General features: G+C 34.5%; 1 protein-coding gene across 2 annotated transcripts in view; it reads left to right on the forward strand.

Annotated features, from left to right (window-relative positions):
- Window positions 1–17927, forward strand: part of LOC106674210 (basic-leucine zipper transcription factor A) — an 88415-nt gene extending 70488 nt beyond the window's left edge. For both annotated transcript variants that reach the window (XM_014406813.2, XM_014406814.2), the window contains 2 exons: window positions 9928–10013; window positions 16900–17927. In XM_014406813.2, the coding sequence (XP_014262299.1) occupies window positions 9928–10013; window positions 16900–17469 (656 nt within the window). In that variant the 3' untranslated portion in view covers window positions 17470–17927. The remainder of the gene's footprint in view (window positions 1–9927; window positions 10014–16899) is intronic.
- The last annotated feature ends 2576 nt before the right edge of the window (window positions 17928–20503 follow it).

Here is a 20503-nt window from a genome sequence, read left to right on the forward strand (position 1 = left end):
ACGAAGAGTAGAATCGATTCCCTGAGTTTCGTCAGAAGGAACTGGGACACCCCGTATAAATATGGTTTATTCTTTTATTATTATTAATTCCATTATATTTAGTGGTCTGGTTGAACAAATTACTTCTTTCAATTAATTAACAATTTTATGTAAGTTCTTGGTTGAATCGAAAACGTTAGTGTCACGAGCGGGATTCGAACGAAGCCGATCGTCGTAGGTTCGAATCCCGCTCGTGACCCTAATTATTTCATTTCAACCAAACCCATACATAAAAATGTTAATTAATTGAAATTATTATTAATGTTTGGTTTTGTTTTGTTCTTGTTACTTTATCAATTTTCTTTATCTACAGCTTAAATTGTTCATAACCTCGCGATTTATATTTTTTGTAAAAGGATCTTTCCATACATAAACATAAACGACCAACTTGTAGTTCATTTCTGACATGTTTATAATTTTTTTGGTGGAAAGTTTACAAATATTTTGTATAATTTTGAGTACAAGTGTGCAGTTATGACATGGAATTATAAACTTATGTTTAATTAAGAGTTGTTAAATTAAATTCGTATTGTAAATCTATTATTTTACGTTCATTCCTTGTTTTTCAAGAATAAATGCCATTCTATGTCTTTTTCTGTTGGTTTTTTTTTCTAGACTTTTTTCTTCTCGTTCAGGTCAATTTTATTTGTGCATCTTCTGATTAAATAAAATAGTATACATATAATTTATTTTCAAATCGATTTGATGAGTATCTTCTCTTTCTCTTTTTCAACTTCTTTTTCTGTTTTCACACACTTCTATATTAAAAATTTGTAAACTTACAACGGAAAGTTTATATTGTATTTGTTAGTACCTCTAGTCTTTTTAATTTAGTTCATTGTCAATGTTAACTTTTAACTTTTTTTCAAGTTTTGTATTTTAATTTAAGCTAAATTGATAAATTAAATATAGTTTGATCGTGTTATAAAATTACCTAATGTTTCAGAATTTAAATTAAGATTCATGTGCCATAGAATTTTTAAAGTAAATATGTGCTTTTGGGAAGGTAAAGCTTATTACATCAAACAAGAGTAGTCTACTGTTTTAAATTAAACTTTTTTTTTGGTGATACTAGGACGAAAATATTAGGCACGTGTCCGAGCGTTCTTGCCAATGTGCCCAAGGAACCGAGGAAAAAATATAAACAATTTAAATATATATCTTTTTTATGGGGGTTTCAGCCATAGTTGTTTATGTTTTCAAGATATATATGATCCTTTTTTTATTTACTTATGATGAGAAAATAATTTGCGGGATCGTACTAAATCAGATAATATAACAGAAAGTTAGAAACAAAATTGATATTCCTCTATTTTTTTCTGCATCATCTAATTTTTTTTTCATTTTTATGATAAATCAAAACTATTTCCTACCCATTTAGAATCCATATTTGCTACTCTTCATCAAGACATAAATGATGCCCCTCACGCACATATAATGGATAACCTTAGTCTCCACCCCTCATCCCCTTTCATCCTTTTGAAGTGAAGCACCACATTCATAAATCCTTAAGTAGAAAATCCCCTGGACATGATCTAATTACCTTCACCGAATCGAAACGTCCCACAAAAGGACAGTTTTCTTTACTAAAAACATAGACTCAAGTCAAAAAACTGGGCATTTGTGTTTACTTGTTTATTTTACATAATATCTAGGTTTAATGATTAATTGTTGACTTAAAACGTAAATACAATATTAACAACTTACTTTATTTACCTTTATAGAGTGTTACTCATCTTTTTACACTATTTAGATTAACAATAATCAGTACATGTGAGTCAAGAGCACGACCGGTAGATGGCCCTTAGAGAACCTGAGCAGGAGACGAGGGATCGTCCTCACCCGACTGAGGATTGGCCATACGCGGTTGACACACGGGCACCTGCTTTTGGCCAAAGCCCGCGCAGGTGCCCCTTATGCAGAGAAAGGTTGCTCGATGTGTCCCACATAATAGAGGCGTTTCATGCCTTTAAGAAGAATTCTCGAAAGTCCCCTGTTCTGCTTTTTGTGGGAATTGGAAATTATTTATTGCATATATAAGTTAAATTATGTGTTTTGTGTTTCTGTGTCTTGTATGAGTATTTATTGGTGTGAATGGGGAAGGGCTGATGGCGAAATACCTTCTCCATCGCCTCTCAGGTTGTGTGTATGACTTGGGCTGGTGGCGCAAATCTTACAAAAATACCCCATCGACCCCAATCTAGATTAGTTTATTATAGGATTATCTCCTTCATCAGTACATTGTTTTAAATTTACTGCACATGAAACCATAGGTTTTATGTCAAAGTCTTGATGAAGGTGGATGGAGGAATATCGAGTACTCCATCTACCAAAAAGTATGAGGGCGATAAATGTATATAGGTATGAATGTATTTATTGGTGTGATTGTGTAGATGAAACAATAAATTTCAGCAAAAAAGTCATTATTTTTTTTAAAGCATGACTTTGATGAGATCTCGCCCGGCCGTTACATAGTCCCAGGCCCTGGTTGTGCCGCACTCTAGTATCCTCGATGGTCTATATCGGCAAAGGGCCTCCGAAACTTAATCGTATAGTGTTCGACCGCGATGTACCAGGGCTGGGGACGATCGATTTATTGCTCTTACCGCACATGGAACCGTCATTTAACGGCTTCCTCGGTAGTTAAGAATAGCCCAGTCATTAGGAGGTCTCGTATCACTTTCTCTACTACTGGAGAGGCATTGTGTGAAAGGCAACTATTCGCAAATCAGCATCTACATTGGACTCTCGTGCAACACAGACTATTCAACTGCCCCTTCCTTGAGAGTGTGAGGGAACCACTAAAGCTTCTGTTCCGCCACACTTGGCCACCGACCCTCATCGAACTGGTTAAAGAAAAGAGGACGTTTGAGGTCCTCAAGCCTGTTAGCCGAGCTATAGTGAATAAAGTACCTTACTAGTTTTTTCTTTCTTTCTTTTTTCTTCTTTTTCTTCCTATGATAAGTTACTTGTTAGATCTTAGCGTTTCCTGAACTTTTAATTCCGGGCTGGTTACTCCTTGTACCCATAATTGTTAGTTATTTATTAAAATATTGTATTTATTAAAAAGTGTATTCAAAAGGATTAACCAGCAAGGGGGTCCTATTAGATTAGATAAATTAATAATAAGAAAAACATTTCCCTTCTTCCTTGGGTCTTCCCTTTCAGGGCAAGGTCGAAGGAAGACGTTAAGCACAATGCAATGAGGGGCTGTTCTCTTCACAGATAATTGCAGTGATATGTCCAGGTGAATCATATGACCTGGACCATTTGTGAAGGCGTGCAGTTACATCTTTTTCAAAGTCGGTCAGTTATGGTATGAGGTACAGAATGGATCTTTGACTGCACAAGGTACCTCGAGGAAGTTCTTATGGAAGGTGTGGTTCCATTCGTTCTATTTATGTATCCTGTTGATGCATGATAATGCTCGACCGTATGTTGCTCATGTTGTCACCCTTTTCGTAGAGGATTTAGGGTTTATTACAAAAAAAAAGGTCAATATTATATCTCCAGACATGAATTTTATAAAACACATCACACAAAATATGACCGTCCGTTATTTTTTGTTTGAGTATATTTTCAATTTTTTAAAGTTTTATAGATAGAATATATGAAAGAGAATATCTGATTATTCGGAAATCGTGAGATGCGGTCTGGTGTGAGTGCCAACATTTCGATCTTTGTTGAGATCATCTTCAGGGCTCAAAGTGTTTGTTTTCTGCGTAATTGTGCCATTCTTGCGTGTCGTGTCGAGAATGCCAGTGAGATATTGCTGTTGTTTATAAAAACAATGTTCGTAAATCCCCGGCCCTAAGATGATCTCAATAAAGATCGAAACGTTGGCACGATAAAGAAAATGTTTTTCTGAAACCTACATCACACCAGACTTCATCTCACGATTTCCTAATAATCATCGATTAACGGCCACTAATCCACACATAGAGAATATAGATTTTAGAAAAACTACACAAAACGTATGTAGTCATAGATTTTGTACACGGTCACGCTGTATTTCATCAACTTTATAACTTTTTGGCAAAATTCTAATGTCATTGTAACAACCAAAAGAGACAAGTTTCCAAAACTTTAAACAGCTTCAAACCGCATTTTTTTTAAAGACTGGGATTCTTTTTTACGTCCTCCTCTACCGCAATTACACCCCAATATATAGGATAAAGATTAATTATTCAGAAATCGTGAGATGCGGTCTGATGTGATGTAGGTTTCAGAAAAACATTTTCTTTATCGTGCCAGCGTTTCGATCTTTATTGAGATCATCTTCAGGGCTCAAAGTGGCACTCCCAACACGACACTCAAGAATGGCACAATTACACAGAAAACCAACACTTTGAGAGCTGAAGATGATCTCAATAAAGATCGAAACGTTGGCACGACAAAGAAAATGTTTTTCTGAAACCTATATCACACCAGACCGCATTTCACGATTTCTGAATAATTAATCTTTATCCTATATATTGGGGTGTAATTGTACTAGACGAGGACGTAAAAAAGATATAGAGAAATTAATAACAATAATAGCTACAAAACGTATATAGTTATAAATTTTGCAAATGGCCACGCTGTACTTTCATCAAATTTGGTCCTTTTTTGAAACATTCTAATGCTAATGAATAAACAAAAAATATATTAAAAAATCCTGATTGCTCTTCAATTTAATATTTAATTATATGCTTTAACTATGAATAAAAACATATGGAAATGAGTGACGTTTTAATTTTCTAAAGGAATGAAGGTTAAATACATATTTCATTGAAACCGTTTGAAAAAACTGTCGATTATTTTGGAAAATGGTTTATATTTAAGTTTGATTTTGTTAATAAATTTGTTTTTTCTTTTGGATTATTTAATATAATGGCTTTTGTTGAATTGCATAAGCTTTATACGCACTGGGATGTAATTAAAAAGCCCTCGTTTCGTTTGCATTTTGTACAAATGCAGAACCATTTTTCCGAGTATATGCATTGTTTTACCTCCGCCCTTTTGGGACTAAAGGGTTAAAATGGATCCCTTTGCAAAGGGCTTTGGTGGAAAATTATTACGGTCCTACGATTGAGGTGGTCGTATTTGCCGAAAAAAATAAATTGTTGGCTCCGCGTTTATAAACATCGTCATGTTATATTTAATCTTTAATCAATTATAAAAGTCGACTAAAACCCGGTTTAATTTTGCAAATCAGCACGTATCGAGTGTCGGAAGGCCCGTGGAATTATTGACGTCGAGTTCGTCTTGTATTCTCCTTTGGAATTGACTATGAAGTTGTCTAACTCAAAATCCGTTACGCCTCTTGATCCATCAATGCAACGGAATTATTTACGACGTGCATATGCTCCAACATCTAAAGTTTGACGATTTCAAACTTTATCAAAGTTGGAAAGAGATTGTGCAAACAACTGTCAATTCCAGTCGAAATATAGTTAAAATTCAATCAATTAATTATTCTTTCTAAGGTCTTGGTTGAGATAAAGAGTCAGTACCACGAGCTGGATTCGAACCCACGACCTTCAGCTCAATACGATTACACGACATTTAAAAATGGCGAAAAGAGGGAAAATTCAAACGGCTGTAGGTTGAGGTGGTGAGTTGGTGTCCGAGAGGATCCAAGTCGATAGCTCAAGTGGTTAGAGCAGCGGCGTATTGAACCGAAGGTCGTAGGTTCGAATCCCGCTCGTATCACTGACTTTTTTAACTCAACTAAAAACCTTAATTAATTGAATCATATTAATTGGTCAAGCGGACCACGAAAACTAGATAATTTTATAAGTTAAAATGAAGTATACCTTCACTAAAGCTCTCCCTGGCCATTTCATTTGTCGTCGAGAATCAAATAGATTACACGACATTTCAAAAATGGCGAAAAGGAGTGAAAATTCAAAAGGTGGGGTTAAGACGGAAAGTTAGTGTCGGAGTGGATCGAAGTCACGATAGCTCAAATGGTTGAGTAGCGGCGTATTTAGCCGAAGGTCGTGGGTTCGAATCCCGCTCGTGACACTGACTTTTTTATATCAACCAAGACGTTAGAAAGAATAATTAATTGATTGAAATATGTAACCTGGTCAATTGATTATGAAAACGTAAATGCATATCATTAAAATTTTGATTTTTTTAAAAATAAAAAAAGAGAAATTTCTTTTTATTTATTTATTTGTTTCATAGCTCGCTCACTCTTATTGTTTGTTTCATTTTTTTCACCAATATTGAAATAAATATAATTCATAGATAAATATGATTATCATTAAATTAACATTACTTATTAACGTTTTTAAGCTAAAATTTACAAAAAAATATATACATAAATAATAATATTATAAACTCAAAAAGGTATTTGACATTTTGCTTTTTTAAATAGCGTTAATAATGTTTTTTTCTGATACCCAGTCCCTGGAAAATTGGACGTGTGAGAAAAAAATTCTGCTATTTAACCTGACGCTTGAAACGACATTGCTTGTGACAATGTCATTTAAAACATTTAAAATTCCTACTATCACACTTTTGTATGAGTGGCATACGGCTAGCTTTAGTCACATTCACTTAGGTGTGCGACATTCTTGGCATGGGCGTTTTCCTGCGTAAAACGTCCTGCCAGACCCCACCCAATGGAAACCCGGTTGAAACGGCGATCCTCGCGATTAGGTCAGCCGACCACTGCCTTCAAACTGGGAATAACCGGGGCAGATATCGCCTTCATCTATCTTTAATTGAATACCTCGTGGGGCAAGGTATATTTAGTTGTGGAATCTGGTCCGATTCATACCGCCACACCAGATCAGAGATTGCCCAATGGCTTCCTTCCAATTAAGATAGTTCAATTAAAAAAATATCCCTCGCCTTTACCTCGCTCTAATTGAAAAAAAATTAGGTTATCAAAAGATGTCACAATTTGTTTTTTAATCACTCTCATTTTTCTGTATTATTACGAATTTTGAAATGCAAAAAAAAATACAAAGTAATCTAGGTAAATTAACTTAAATTAACTAGTACTGATTTGACGCTAAAAAATCCAATATTAAGATAATAATAATAATAAAGTAAAATTACGGCATGGAGGGTCCGCCTGCCGGAGGTCGATTTTCATTTGACTTAAATTTTTGGTCGACACAGAGAAAAATGTACGAAAGAAAAAATTAAAAAAATTGATCCATAAATAAATATTACAATTGATAATTTAATTTTTAATAATTACATTAATTACTAGCATACATTATAAACAATAATTTTTGTTTTTCGTTTAATTTACAATAATATAGATATATAAATTATTTGGGCCAGCAATTTAGAATGACAAAGCATTAAAATATTCAAAAATTAAATTCTAATATAAACTCTTGGCGATAGTGCCAGGCGTGGCGTGCATATTTGATTAAATTTTGGTAATCATTAAGCAGTAAGTCAATAACCTGTGTCATATTCAATTTAGCAAAATGTAGATGCAGAAGCCGAATTTCCGATTGGATAGTGCATTTTGCAATAAAATGCACTATGACTTCTTTAACCTGGTCATTGCATAATGAACAAATTACATGTTCTCTAACCCGAAAAGCTGCACCATTGAGATAAAGGAGGTCCTTTCTGATTTTGAATAACTAATATTAAGATTAACTAATACTAGAATAATAATATATAATGTTTATTCCATTATATTTAGTGGTCCATTGACAATTACTTCTTTCAATTAATTAATCTTTTTAAGTAAGGTTTGGTTGAAAAAAGCTAGTGTCACGAGCGGGATTCGAACCCATGACCATCGGCTAAATACACATCTGCTCTACCACTTGAGCTATAGTTATTTCGATCCTCTCGGACACCAACTCTCCACCCAACCTACAACCTTTCGAATTTTCCCTCCTTTTTGCCATTTTTCAAATGTCGTGTAATCAGGATTCGATTCTCGGCGACATTTGAATCCCGCTCGTGGCACTAGGTTTTTCATTTCGACTAGAACCTTACATAAAATGATTAATTACAAGAGTCACGTTAGATCAAGTGGTAGAGCAGCGGCGTATTTAGCCGAAGTTCGTGTGTTCGAATCCTAGCTTTTTCCTTTCGACTATAACCTAACATAAAATAATGTTTACTGTTTATTCTTTCAAATATATCCCATTTCAATTCGATGGTGTAATAAAATAATAGTTATGAAATTTTATGTATCGCAAGTGATTATTTGAAGAAAAGAAGAAAAATATGTAAAGCATTTAGGTTAAATAATGATATTTATATATTACGTATTCTGTAAATTTAGTTTTTTTGTGATTTAGACATTGTTAACAACAACAAATGTATAAATGGGAAAACAAAGAAAACTCTATTAAAAAAACATGGGTAGATAAACGGATAGATGGATGGAAAAATGGATTGATTGATAGATAGATCGAGAGAGAGTAAATATATAGAGAGAAAAACAGAAGAAAAACCCTCATATAGCCAGTGCAAATAAATGAATGATCGAATGATTGTGCGTGAGAATGAGAGAGATCGATAGAGACATAAATACTTAGGATGAATTACTATAACAAACCTTGCAAATTTAGTTTGCAAGCAACTTATAATACAATGAACGTGACAGGTGGACCGATTGATGTATAAATATATAGATATATATACAGATAGATAGTTAGACAAGAACAGAAAAGTAAAATAGAGAAAATATGTAGACAAATAGATCGATAGGTAGAAAAGTAAAGAGTGTAAGAATAAGAACGAGAGAATGAGAGAGAGAGAGAGAGAGAAAAAGACAGAGGCAGAAGGAGAGAGAGAGAGAGTAGGAGAGCAAGGCACTGAAAGGGGAAGAGAGCGATTAGAGATATACGAGGAGAAATAGGGAAAGAGAGAGAGAGAGAGAGAGAGAGAGAGAGAGAGAGAGAGAAAGACAGAGGCAGAAGGAGAGAGAGATAGAAAGAGAGTAGGAGAGCAAGGCACTGAAAGGGGAAGAGAGCGATGAGAGATATACGAGGAGAAATAGGAGAGAGAGAGAGAGAGAGAGAGAGAGAGAGAGAGAGAGGGAGAGAGAGAGAGAGAGAGAGTGAGAGGGAAAATTCAGAAAAAAAGATAGTTTGATTTTATTCGTGGCTTTCTCTCATCTCAAAGGTCTTATCTAGTAAAACTGGCTTAAGGAATAACTTTAACTTAAGAGAAGTTAAACAATGGTCCTACGCTGTTCGAACTTTCTCTAAAGAGGAAGCAGTCTGTCCTGTCTTACAATAGGACATTGTAAGCTTAACTACGGATTTCTCATGACAAGAGTACTTCAACTTGCACATCTGTCATGCATTATTACAATAACAGTAGGCACATCCTCACATCATTAATTTGAGATAGAGAGGTATATGTTTGATGATAGTTATAGAATAAAATCCTTCGTCAAAATTGTTCGACTTACTGATTTCTTATCTAAATTGGTACATAATTGTCTCGATTGCACGCAAATAAGGGCGGTTGGTCTTGTTTTGTTAATTATTTTTACAATAATTTTCTTAACAAACCAATCTCGGATGTCACACCGGTGTATCATTCGCGTAAAAGAATATCTCCTGTTTTTTTTAAACTCGGTCCGGCTGTCAAAGAGTGCAAGATGCCCCGAGGGGATTGACGGGTCATTTTTATTCCCGGTGGCACGGAGTAGGAAACAAATAAAATTGAAATTGGTAACGGGCCAGGAACTTGTCGAGCCCAGAGAACTGGATCCTTTTCCACCTGATGCGACAGTTTCACTCCTTAGCCAATCTTCTACATTATGCCAAGAGTTAACCCTGGACAGGAGTGTGAAAGAATCAAATTGTAGTGCTGTTTGAGCTAGAAATAATAATACTTAAGAAAAAAAATTATTAACACAAGTATATGAATTATTAATTTATTGTGATGTTTGTGTTTTAGGACTGAAACGCGTCGCCTGGCCGCCTCCTCCGGAAGAGTCGTACGAACAGGAGTCCGCTGAGGTCCAGGAGCCGTTATACTCTCAAGTGAGTTTTTTTCTCCCGAAAGCCTATTTAAGGAACCTTATCTTGGAATTATTTACCGTATAGGGCAATAAAAGTGATTTAAGCACGTGTTAAGGGCTCCAGGACCGGCCTAAATTATCCTCCCCTTGATGCCAAACCAGATTAATGTTTACAAAACACAAAATCACATCGACTATCAATCTATTCTTTGTTGTAGTACTGTGTAAGGTCTGCCTTTTAAATTTACCGAGGGTTGAATTCATTGGGTCTGTCTATTTTCGCTCCTTGAACTCTATTGCTCGTAGAGATAAAAACACCCTTGAATTATATCAATACTTTTCTTGACCATTTCAATCTTGTCATTTTGAACAGGTATGCATTACAAATTTATTCGTTTTTGACAAACTTATAAGAAAAAAATATCGTGTAAGCTTACAGTGGACAAAAGATATTAAAAAAAGATTTTTGGAACGGTATAACGTTTCGATGTAGTCACCGTTTCACATTTGGATCTAGGCCTTATGTTTTTTACTTTCTGGCAACATGCCGATCTCAGTTTCGCATAAAGAAAGCCGTCTTGTTTATCTGTAAATTTTGTTTCTAACGGCTGACTCGCGTTTTAAAAAATATATCAAAACTTTCAGAATAATTCAAAAGTTAGAGTTGATTTGAGGAGAATATTAACAATTTTTAGATATAAAAGATTCAAGATAATTTTTGCGTTTACTTGAACTGAATTTTCACAAATACTTTTAATTTGCTTTATGTATTGCATTTTTTTAAAGCATTTTGACTAGAGATTAAAGTCGGGTGGACGGTGTGTTGAGCTTATTCTTACCCCATGTACTGATTTGGGTGAATCAGCAAAGGGGATGGCGTTTCGGTCAGCCGTTCACAAGATTTTCAATCTGCATCGGTTTTAATTCGCCGATAAATCAAGATTATATTATTAATCGCTTAATCTCTGGTTCAATAGTCGGATCGGCCAAGCCGGGTGACAAATTAGGAACGGGGCGCTGTATTTAATTCGCTTGATTTAGTTTGCCGGTGAATCCGATTTAAAATTGATTTCACGATTCAAATCGAATCTTATAATTCTTCTCCAACATCAGTATCAGTTTTTTTTAAAAATACCAATGACTAGCAAGTAAGTGAGTTTTCAAGTTTATTGAATTCTCGCGGGAAAATCAGGACGGAATGATAAGGCGCTGGGTAATGCTAAACCCGCATTACATACTTGTATTACAGAAGTGTAGGTATACTTCGCCGTACTTCCAACCATAGAAAATATCTTTCATTTATTTATTTTTTTAATCTTCAGGACATTCTGATATAATCACATTTTATTTTCGACCATTCGAACATTAAAAATGGTTTATTAAGTAAAACAAATGATGTTGGACCGGCACAGGTTCACTTACTGGGTCTGTTTCCACTCGCGGGATTTTGAGTTATTAAAACGCGTTTCGGCTTTGTGCAATCTTCTGTGAGGAACTCATCATAAAATTTCCTCACTGATGATGGCGCAATGCCGAAACGCGTTTGAACTATTCAAAAAACCGCGAGTAGAGACAGACCCAGTAAGTGTGCCGGCTAAACGTCAGTTCCCCGACTCGCAGGTCAAAACCCATCAACTCTAAGTACAGAGTATTATGCCAAATTTTAAGCGGCTAACATTAAACGTAGTGATCAAATGTGCTGAAAAAACGCGAAAATTACTCACTAGTTAAAGAAAAACCTATAACTGAACGACATAATTTAAAACAACTTTTGATTTAAAATTTTTAAAAGTTAGACTGCTTAGAATAATTTTTCGTAAATATGAAATATACTCTTTAGTAGTAAATGAAAATAGCATTTAAATAAGACTTTATATGAATAACACCATCATTTGACTAATAGACTCAGACGTAATTTTTAGTTTACAAGTTAGGTAAACTTTATTGTAAAGATGGCTCTAGTTACAAACTACGCCTTTAATATTACATTTTCGGCTAATATAAACGTTTATACATTTCGTCATGATTTGTCAATAATTATTAAGTTTATTTTCACAAACGTTTTGTAAAAACGTTTCTTAAAATAAATGAATTGGATGTTACTGTTATTTATTTCATTCTGATTGAAAATATCTTTTTTTACTCTACATTTTCTACTGTTCCTACCTCTCAAGCTTAGAAATATAATAATTAAGATAAACCAAATGTCAGCTAAAATACCTCTAATTTTTAAAGGATGGATTCACTTTTCAATTCTAATTTAATAGTGGATAAATATGTAACATTTCTCTTTTTCTCGCACTTACTCATTTATTTGTACATTCAAATATTTCTTCCTTCTCTCACTTTCTCTCTTTCTCTCTCTGTCTGTCTGTCTGTCTCTCACTTTCTGTCTGTCTGTCTGTCTCTCTCGCTCTCTCTCTCTCTCGATTTTTTTTACCTTTCTATCTATCTCTAAATTATTCAGTTACCCAACTCGCAAACCAAAACCCATCGTCAACTTTAAGTACAGCATATAATGATATATTTTAAGAAGACGACTGACACCAAACGTAATGATTAATTCTGACGAAAATACGCGAAAAATATTAACTGATCAAAAAAAACCTATAACTGAACGACAACTTTTGATTACTGCTTGTTTAAAAAAATTTTTTAAGTTAGACTGCTTACAGTACGTTTTCGTAAGTGTGAAATATACTATTTACTAGTGAAGGAAAATAGCATTTAAATAAGATTTTAGGTGAATCACACCATCATTTGGCTAATTGATTCTGACGTACTTTTTAATTTACGAGTTAGGTAAACTTTATTGAAATGACGACCACTTACAAAGTACTCTTTTAATATTACATTTTTGGCTAATTTAAAACTTTATACATTTCCTCATGATTTGTCAATAATTTTTAAGTTTATTTTCACAAACGTTTTTTAAAAATTTTTCTTAAAATGAATAAATGTTATTTATTACATTCTGATTGAAAATCTTTTTTTTACACTACATTTTTACTTTTCCTACCTCTGAAGCCTAGAAATATAATAATTAAGATAAACTAAATGTCAGCAAAAATACCTCTAATTTTTAATAAATGGATTCACTTTTCAATTCTAATTTAAAACTGCTGGATAAATATGTATCCAATTTTCTTTTACCCTTCTATCTATCTCTAAATTATTCAGTTCCTCGACTCGCAGACCAAAACTCATCGTCAACTTTAAGTATTATTTTAAGAAGGCGACTGACACTAAACGTAATGATCAACTCTGATGAAAATACGCAAAAATTACTCACTGATAAAAAAACACCTATAACTGAACGACAACTTTTGATTACTGCCTGTTTAAAAATTTTTTAAGTTAGACTGCTTAGACTACTTTTTCGTAATTATGAAATGTACTCTTTAGTTGTAAAGGAAAATAGCATTTAAATAAGATTTTAGATTTGGATCATTTGGCTAATATATTCAGAAGTAATTTTTAGTTTAGGTAAACTTTATTGTAAAGATGCCCAGTTACCAAGTACTCTTTTAATATTACATTTTTGGCTAATTTAAAAGTTTATACATTTCGTCATGATTTGTCAATCATTTTGAAGTTTATTGTCACCAACGTTTTGTAAAAACGTTTCTTAAAATAAATCAATTGGTTATTACTGTTATTTATTACATTCTGATTGCAAATATCGTATTTTAAGTACATTTTCTACTGTTCCTACCTCTGAAGCTTAGATATTTTATAATTAAGAAAAACCAAATTTCAGCAATACTATCTCTAATTTTTAATAGTTGGATTCACTTTTCAATTGTTATTTAATACTGCTGGATAAAAATGTAACACTTATCCTCTTTCTCGTTCTTATTCATTTATTTATACATTCAACCATTCCTTCCTTCACTCTCTCTCTCTCTCTCTTTTTTTTACCTTTCTATCTATCTCTAAATTATGCAGTTACACACTCGTTCATTTTTTCGTTCACTCACTCACTTATTCTTTTTGCACTCTCTTTTCAGTATATTTCTCTTTCAATTTCTCACTCATTTTTTCATGTCCTCATTCACTCACTTAGTCGCCCATGTATTCATCCACTTCTCTTACTATATATACAGTATTTTTGTAATAATTACAATAATTTGTAAATGTTGCACATTGTGTAATATTAAAATATAGAAAAGGTAATATATTTCAACGAATTATGCAAGTGGTGCAACGGTGGAAATAAAAATAGAAAACATTTGTTAAACACGATTTCTTTGGCACCAAGTTTATTTTTAATAATGGAAATTGTATATTCATGGTGTTTGTTTTTCTATTCCAATCAATTTACATTCGACTTATTTAAAATAGAATTTATGTATGTTTTTGATAAAGTTCAGTTTTTATTTAAATTTTTTTAGTTAATTTGACATAATTCAATTTGTTTTATGTATGTTATATTTTGTATATGTGTTACAGTGATTGTTTCCGTTTTGGTTTTTGTAAAATAAAAATAATATTGCCAATCACTCTTTTCTTGAAAATCTTTGTTCAGCGACAACCAAAGAAGGATGATTTGTTTGTCCGACCGGTTTGAAATTCCATCGTAAATATGCGATCAAAGCAACGGCCGTTTTATTCGCCTGGCTCATTCGCGACGCTCGTCGCGTATGAATTTCAATCTCGTCTCCTATCCCGTCTATCCTTGGTGCTCGGTTCATTGTAAAACAGGTCACATACCTGTTCTGTATGACGGATCTTCATCGATATCAATTTTAGAAAATCCTCCCCCAACTCTGGAAGGCTATTACTTTCGCCACGGAGAACCTACGGGACTGTTTCGCGCTCGAGACTCAAGGGAAAATCAAGTTTTGCCGGAAGCGATTGCGACGTATAAAATTAGTGCAGTATTTAGAGTTTTATGGTTAGATTTTAGCCAAAAGCATAAATATTAATCAAAAATAAACTGGTTAAAATAATTCAATTTAGTAAATTGAGTGAGTAATTTAGTATTAAGAGTAATCTATTTTTCGATTAATCTTATTGTTTTATGCCAAATTCACTTTATTCGACACAGTTGTAAGCTCTTTCACTTCTTTTGTCTATCTTGGATGTATACATCGGTCAAAATGATTTTTTTTCATTTCTCCCTCTTACTCACTTTCTCTCTCTCAATCTATCTTTATTTATCTAACTATTTATCTAATTAACCTATCTTACTATTTCCTTTTATTCTCCCATTTATTCATTTACTCAAAGACTCATCCTCTTTTTCTCACTCTTACACTTTACCTCTGACCCTATCTCTCTCTCACTCTTTCTTTCTTACACTTTCTCTCGCTTTGTCTCCCTGTCTCACTCTTTTTAGTTTTCTCCTATATCTATCTGTCTCTCTTTATCTAATTCATTTATTTATTCATTCATTCAAGTACTGACTTTCTTCCACGCTTTCTCCCGTTCCTCTGTCTTTTACTATCACGTTCACCCAACACTAACTCTCTTTCTCTCTCTCTCTCTCTCTCTCTCTCTCTCTTTTATTCATTTTCTCTTTCATTCTATATTCCCTTTATTTGGTACCCTCTTTTACATTACTCTCACTTTCACTTTTTTCTTTCTTTCAATATCTACTGCCATTTTTCAATTTTTTCTTTTAACTTCATTACCTTTTAAACTTCCTCATAAACCAACTCTTTACCATAAATTGTATCTAACTATCTCTCTGACACCCCCTCTCTTTCTCTTTCCACATTTCTTTTGATCTACCTTGCCCTCTCTCTCTTTCCCTCTCTCTCTCTCTCTCTCTCTCTCTCTCTCACACACACACACTCTCTCTCTCACACACACACACACACTCTCTCTCTCCTTGTGTTATTTTCTTTCTTTTTCCCTCTCAACCACTCTCTCTCACTCTCTCTCCTTGTGTTGTTCTCTTTGTTCTCTTTCGTTTTCCCTCTCAGCCACTCTCTCTCTCGCTCTCTCTCTTTGTCTCTCTCTATCTATCTATCTACCTGTCTATCTCTCGATAAATCTATCTGTCTATCAATCTTGCTATCTATTTACCTATCTATCATTCTATCTATACTATCTGTCCAACTAGTTATTGATTAGATAGATAGATTACTCATTCTTATTTTTTCTTCATTATCTCTCTTTCTTACTCTCTCTCTCTTTCTTATATTCTCTCTTTCTCTTATATATATATANCAATATATATATATGTAATCATATATAAATTAAGTTTGGTCATTTTTTATGTCGGTATATATTTCTATTGCTGAATTTTATTGAACAATTTACCTTATCTTGTGTCTGTTAATTGATTTTTTTGTAAAATTATTTTGAATTTTGATTGTGTATCTCTTTGGCTCTTTGTTTGATTTTTTGTCAATTTTTGTCTTTGTTTATTTGTTCTTGCTGCAGGAACTCACATTTCTTCTATCCCTCTCCCTCTCTATTTCATTGTTCTCTCTTTCTCTCTTCTCTATCTCTCTATCTATTTATCTTTCTAATCTAGATCAATCATTCAATCTATCTATATTGCTTTCTATCAGTCTTTCTTTTTATCTATTTCTAATCCCAATCGATCGTTTTAACTCAAACGCTCACTCATTCGTTAATTCATTTGCTCGACTATCTACAACTTTCTTTTTCTTGCTCTTCCATAACCAGTATTTTTGCATGCAGCAGTGTTTTTGGATTACAATTTCGGCTTCCTTTTAAAATGTTTTACAGTAATGAATTGCAAACGTTAAAGTTGATGTTACATTAATATAATCACTATAGATTCAGAAAACGCGACCATTTCTTATAAATGATTTTTCTACTTATTAGCGGATAATTCTATTTTTTTTTTTCATTTTTGCATTATACAAAGTTATTATATAAATCTTACCCTGTGATCAAAAACTGATTAAATGTTTTTTTTTAATTTTCAGAGGCCCCACCAATATCAGCAGCAGCAATTTCCTCAGCAGTCATACCAGCAGCAGCAGTTCCAGAAGCAGGAGCCGCAGTTCCACCCGCAACAGCAGCCGTTTAATCAACCGGAGAACCAATACCAACAGCAGCCTTTCTCTCCCGTAAAGCCCGTCGCCCCGCCAACCCCTAGGCAAGACCATCAGCCGGCCGGCTACACCCCGCAGCAGCACGCGGTCTTTCATCCGGTCCGTTTCGAGCCGCCAAGGGCGACTGTGACTCTCAGGCCTTCACCTCCGCTCTCCCAGGCGCCATCGCCCGTTTACGCAGCACAACCGGTTGCAGTAAGCATCAAAGGAGGCGAAAGGATGAGGGGAGATCAGAAATGGCCGCCGGAAAGCGTGAAGCAACAGAGCGCCGCTGAAAACGAAGCCAGGCTCGCCCTCGCCAAAGGGCCCGCCTGCAGACCTAGGAAAGTCAAAAAGGACTACAGCTCGTTCTTCGCTCAACACGCTCTCAATTCCACCTACCCCGGCTACAGACCTCCTCCCGGCACCCAGCACTACAGCGAAGGAACATCCGACCTGTGATTTAATAACGACTCGTATACATGTATATTACGTCGGATTCGTGTAATCGCCTAAATTTTCCAATTTACGTCTGCTTTTGTTTCATAGTTCCAAACCCAAAACGTTCGATGAGGGAACAGTTCGCCCTCTTTCAAAACAATTTTACAGAGACATCAATAATTTATATTTGCCGAGATCACACGAATTCGACGTCAAATCTGTATAAGATATTTGCGCTTGAAACCGATGCTTATACGTTCGAACTAAAAAAAATATCTATGAAAATTCCTGCTTTGCGAAATTATTTGTAACTTCTTACCAGGAAAAATTCCGTTTATTTTTATATTTTTTATAAAGAATTTTCCTTTTCTGAAACAATTGGAACCTCTTTCTTTCCTCCGTCAACCCTCTTTTAAAAACTTATCCTTTTATTCATATGTACTAATAGAAGTGTTTACAACGAAATACGAGAAAAAAAATTAAAATGTGATGTACAAATAAAAACAAAACTTGCTTGTAATTGTAATCTTACATATTATTACATTATTAATAAAGTGTATTGTATATAATTTGATTTTGTCTCTAATTTTTTTTTTGCGAGGGTTTGCAACATAAGAGGTCATATCAACCCTCGGGGTGCCGGTGTTTTTGGAAAAAAAAAACATTTGTAATTATGTCGGGTTCGAATGCCGGGCCGCTGGATTCGAACCCGGTACCTTTTCCTTACAGTGAGAGAATCGTGTCAACGCCTAAACTGTTGCGGCCACCGACGCCCCAAGGCTCTGATTTTACCCCAAAAAAAAAAAAAAACATTAAAAAAGAAGCGTTTTTCGTAATGTTTAGCATTCTATTTCAATTTTCAAGAAGTTTTCTTTAACTTAAGAATTTATTTTTTGAACTTGGGAAATCACTTCCTGCGCGGTTATTTAATAACTCCTTTTTTTCTATTAACCATAAAGTTTTTTTTCTTAGTACTTAGCGGGAATTTTATCCAATTCTTCCATTTAACGCTATGAATTTTTGTTCCATCTTTCCAATTCAAACACTAAAATAGATGTGTTAAAAATAAAATTTAAAAACCAATATAAAAAGTAATAATGTATCAACAAATGGTTCAAATTATTCATTCAACGTAGAAAAAGACGACAAGCGATAAACGAAGGATCGAAAATTGAACGTGACTAACACGGAACTGATTATACTGACATGTTTCATCTTAAGATCCCTATTCACCTGCCATGTTCAAAGTTTTCTTGTTTCAGCGATAAAACGTTTTCAAATCACATTTATTCTGTTGATTTAATTGGGACATCACCTACCCTATTCGGGATCGTCAACCGTGTCAACCTGTCTTCTCATTCCGAGGTATGATTTTATGCTACGTGCTGTTACCATGGAATCTATAAAAATCGGAACGTATTTATTAACATTTTATTAAAGACGGCACCCTAATAGATATGTGATATTATGTTTTAAGGATTGTAGTTCAACGCTGTGAAAATAATAATTGTCTAATTATGATTTTTTTTATTTTTTCAATCAAACTAGGTTACGTAAATTCAAAATAAACTTTATTATAGAACTTAGAGTTTACTTCAGTTGAACTGGTAATATTTATATTAATTAATTAAGGCTTTTAGCTGGAATAAAATAGCCAGTGTCAAAGGCGGGATTCGAACCCACGACCTCCGGCTAAATACGCCGCTGCTCTACCACTTGAGCTATCGTGACCTCGATCCTCTCGGGCACTAACTTTCCATCTCAACCACACCTTTTGAATTTTTCCCTCCTTTTTGCCATTTTTCATTGTCGCCGAGAATCAAATAGATTAAACGACATTTGAAAAAGGGCAAAAAGAAGGGAAAAATTCAAAAGGTGGGGTTGAGGTGGGGAGTTTGTATCCGAGAGCTCCATTATATCGGGTTGTCCGGAAAATAATGCAGGATTTTAAGTTTTCATTAAAAAAAATCTATATAAAATATTCTGTTTACGTTTACAGGATTACTCATTTGTATGAATGTCAACACTTATTAATCCTCTTCCAAATGATATTGTTTGTTTACCTCTGTAGCATTCCGCTACTTGGAAATAATTCAGTCATCCTTATAATGTCAAAGCGAGAATTTCGTACGATTTTCTTTTACGAGTTTAAACTCGGCCGAAGCGGAGCCCAAACGGCTAGAAACATTAACCAAGTCTGGGGCGAGGGTTGTGTTAATGAGTGCACTGTGCAAAGGTGGTTTAAAAAATTTCGGGAGGGAGATTTCAGCCTTGAAGATGAAGAAGGTCGTGGAAGGCCTTCCTCTCTTAATGATGATGTTCTGCGATCAGTGGTGGAAGAAAACCCCAAAACAACTGTTCGAGAACTTGCAGAGCAACTCAAAGTCAGTAAAACGACCGTCGCTGACCACCTCAAGGCGATTGGAAAAGTGAAAAAACTCGAAAATTGGGTTCCACACTCATTAAACGATCGCCAAAAAAATCAGCGCTTTGATGTTTGTGCATCACTTCTTTGTCGAAACAAAAATGACCCATTTCTGGCCAGAATTGTTACATGTGACGAAAAGTGGATTCTCTACGATAACACTAGACGTTCTGGACAGTGGCTCGACAAAGGAGAAGCTCCAATACATTTTCCAAAGCCCCCAACTCATCAAAAAAAGGTAATGGTTACGGTATGGTGGGCTTCATTTGGTTTAATACACTACAGCTTCTTAAATCCTGGCGAAACCATCAATGCTGAATCATACTGTAACCAAATTAATACCATGCATCAGAAATTGGCAGTAATGAAGCCCTCTTTGGTCAATCGGAAAGGGCCCATTTTGTTGCATGACAACGCTCGACCACATGTGTCACGTGTAACGTCACAAAAATTATTGGAGCTTGGCTATGAAACTTTGCCTCACCCACCCTACTCTCCGGACCTCTCGCCTACTGACTACCATTTTTTTAGACACCTGGACCACTACTTACAACACATAATATTCAAAAATCAAACGGAACTGGAAAATGCGTTTATTGACTTTATCAATTCTAAAAATTCTGAATTCTA

The sequence above is a fragment of the Cimex lectularius genome, unplaced genomic scaffold (genome assembly GCF_000648675.2).
Source record: "Cimex lectularius strain Harlan isolate CLEC.00 unplaced genomic scaffold, Clec_2.1 scaffold231, whole genome shotgun sequence".
NCBI lineage: Eukaryota > Metazoa > Arthropoda > Insecta > Hemiptera > Cimicidae > Cimex > Cimex lectularius.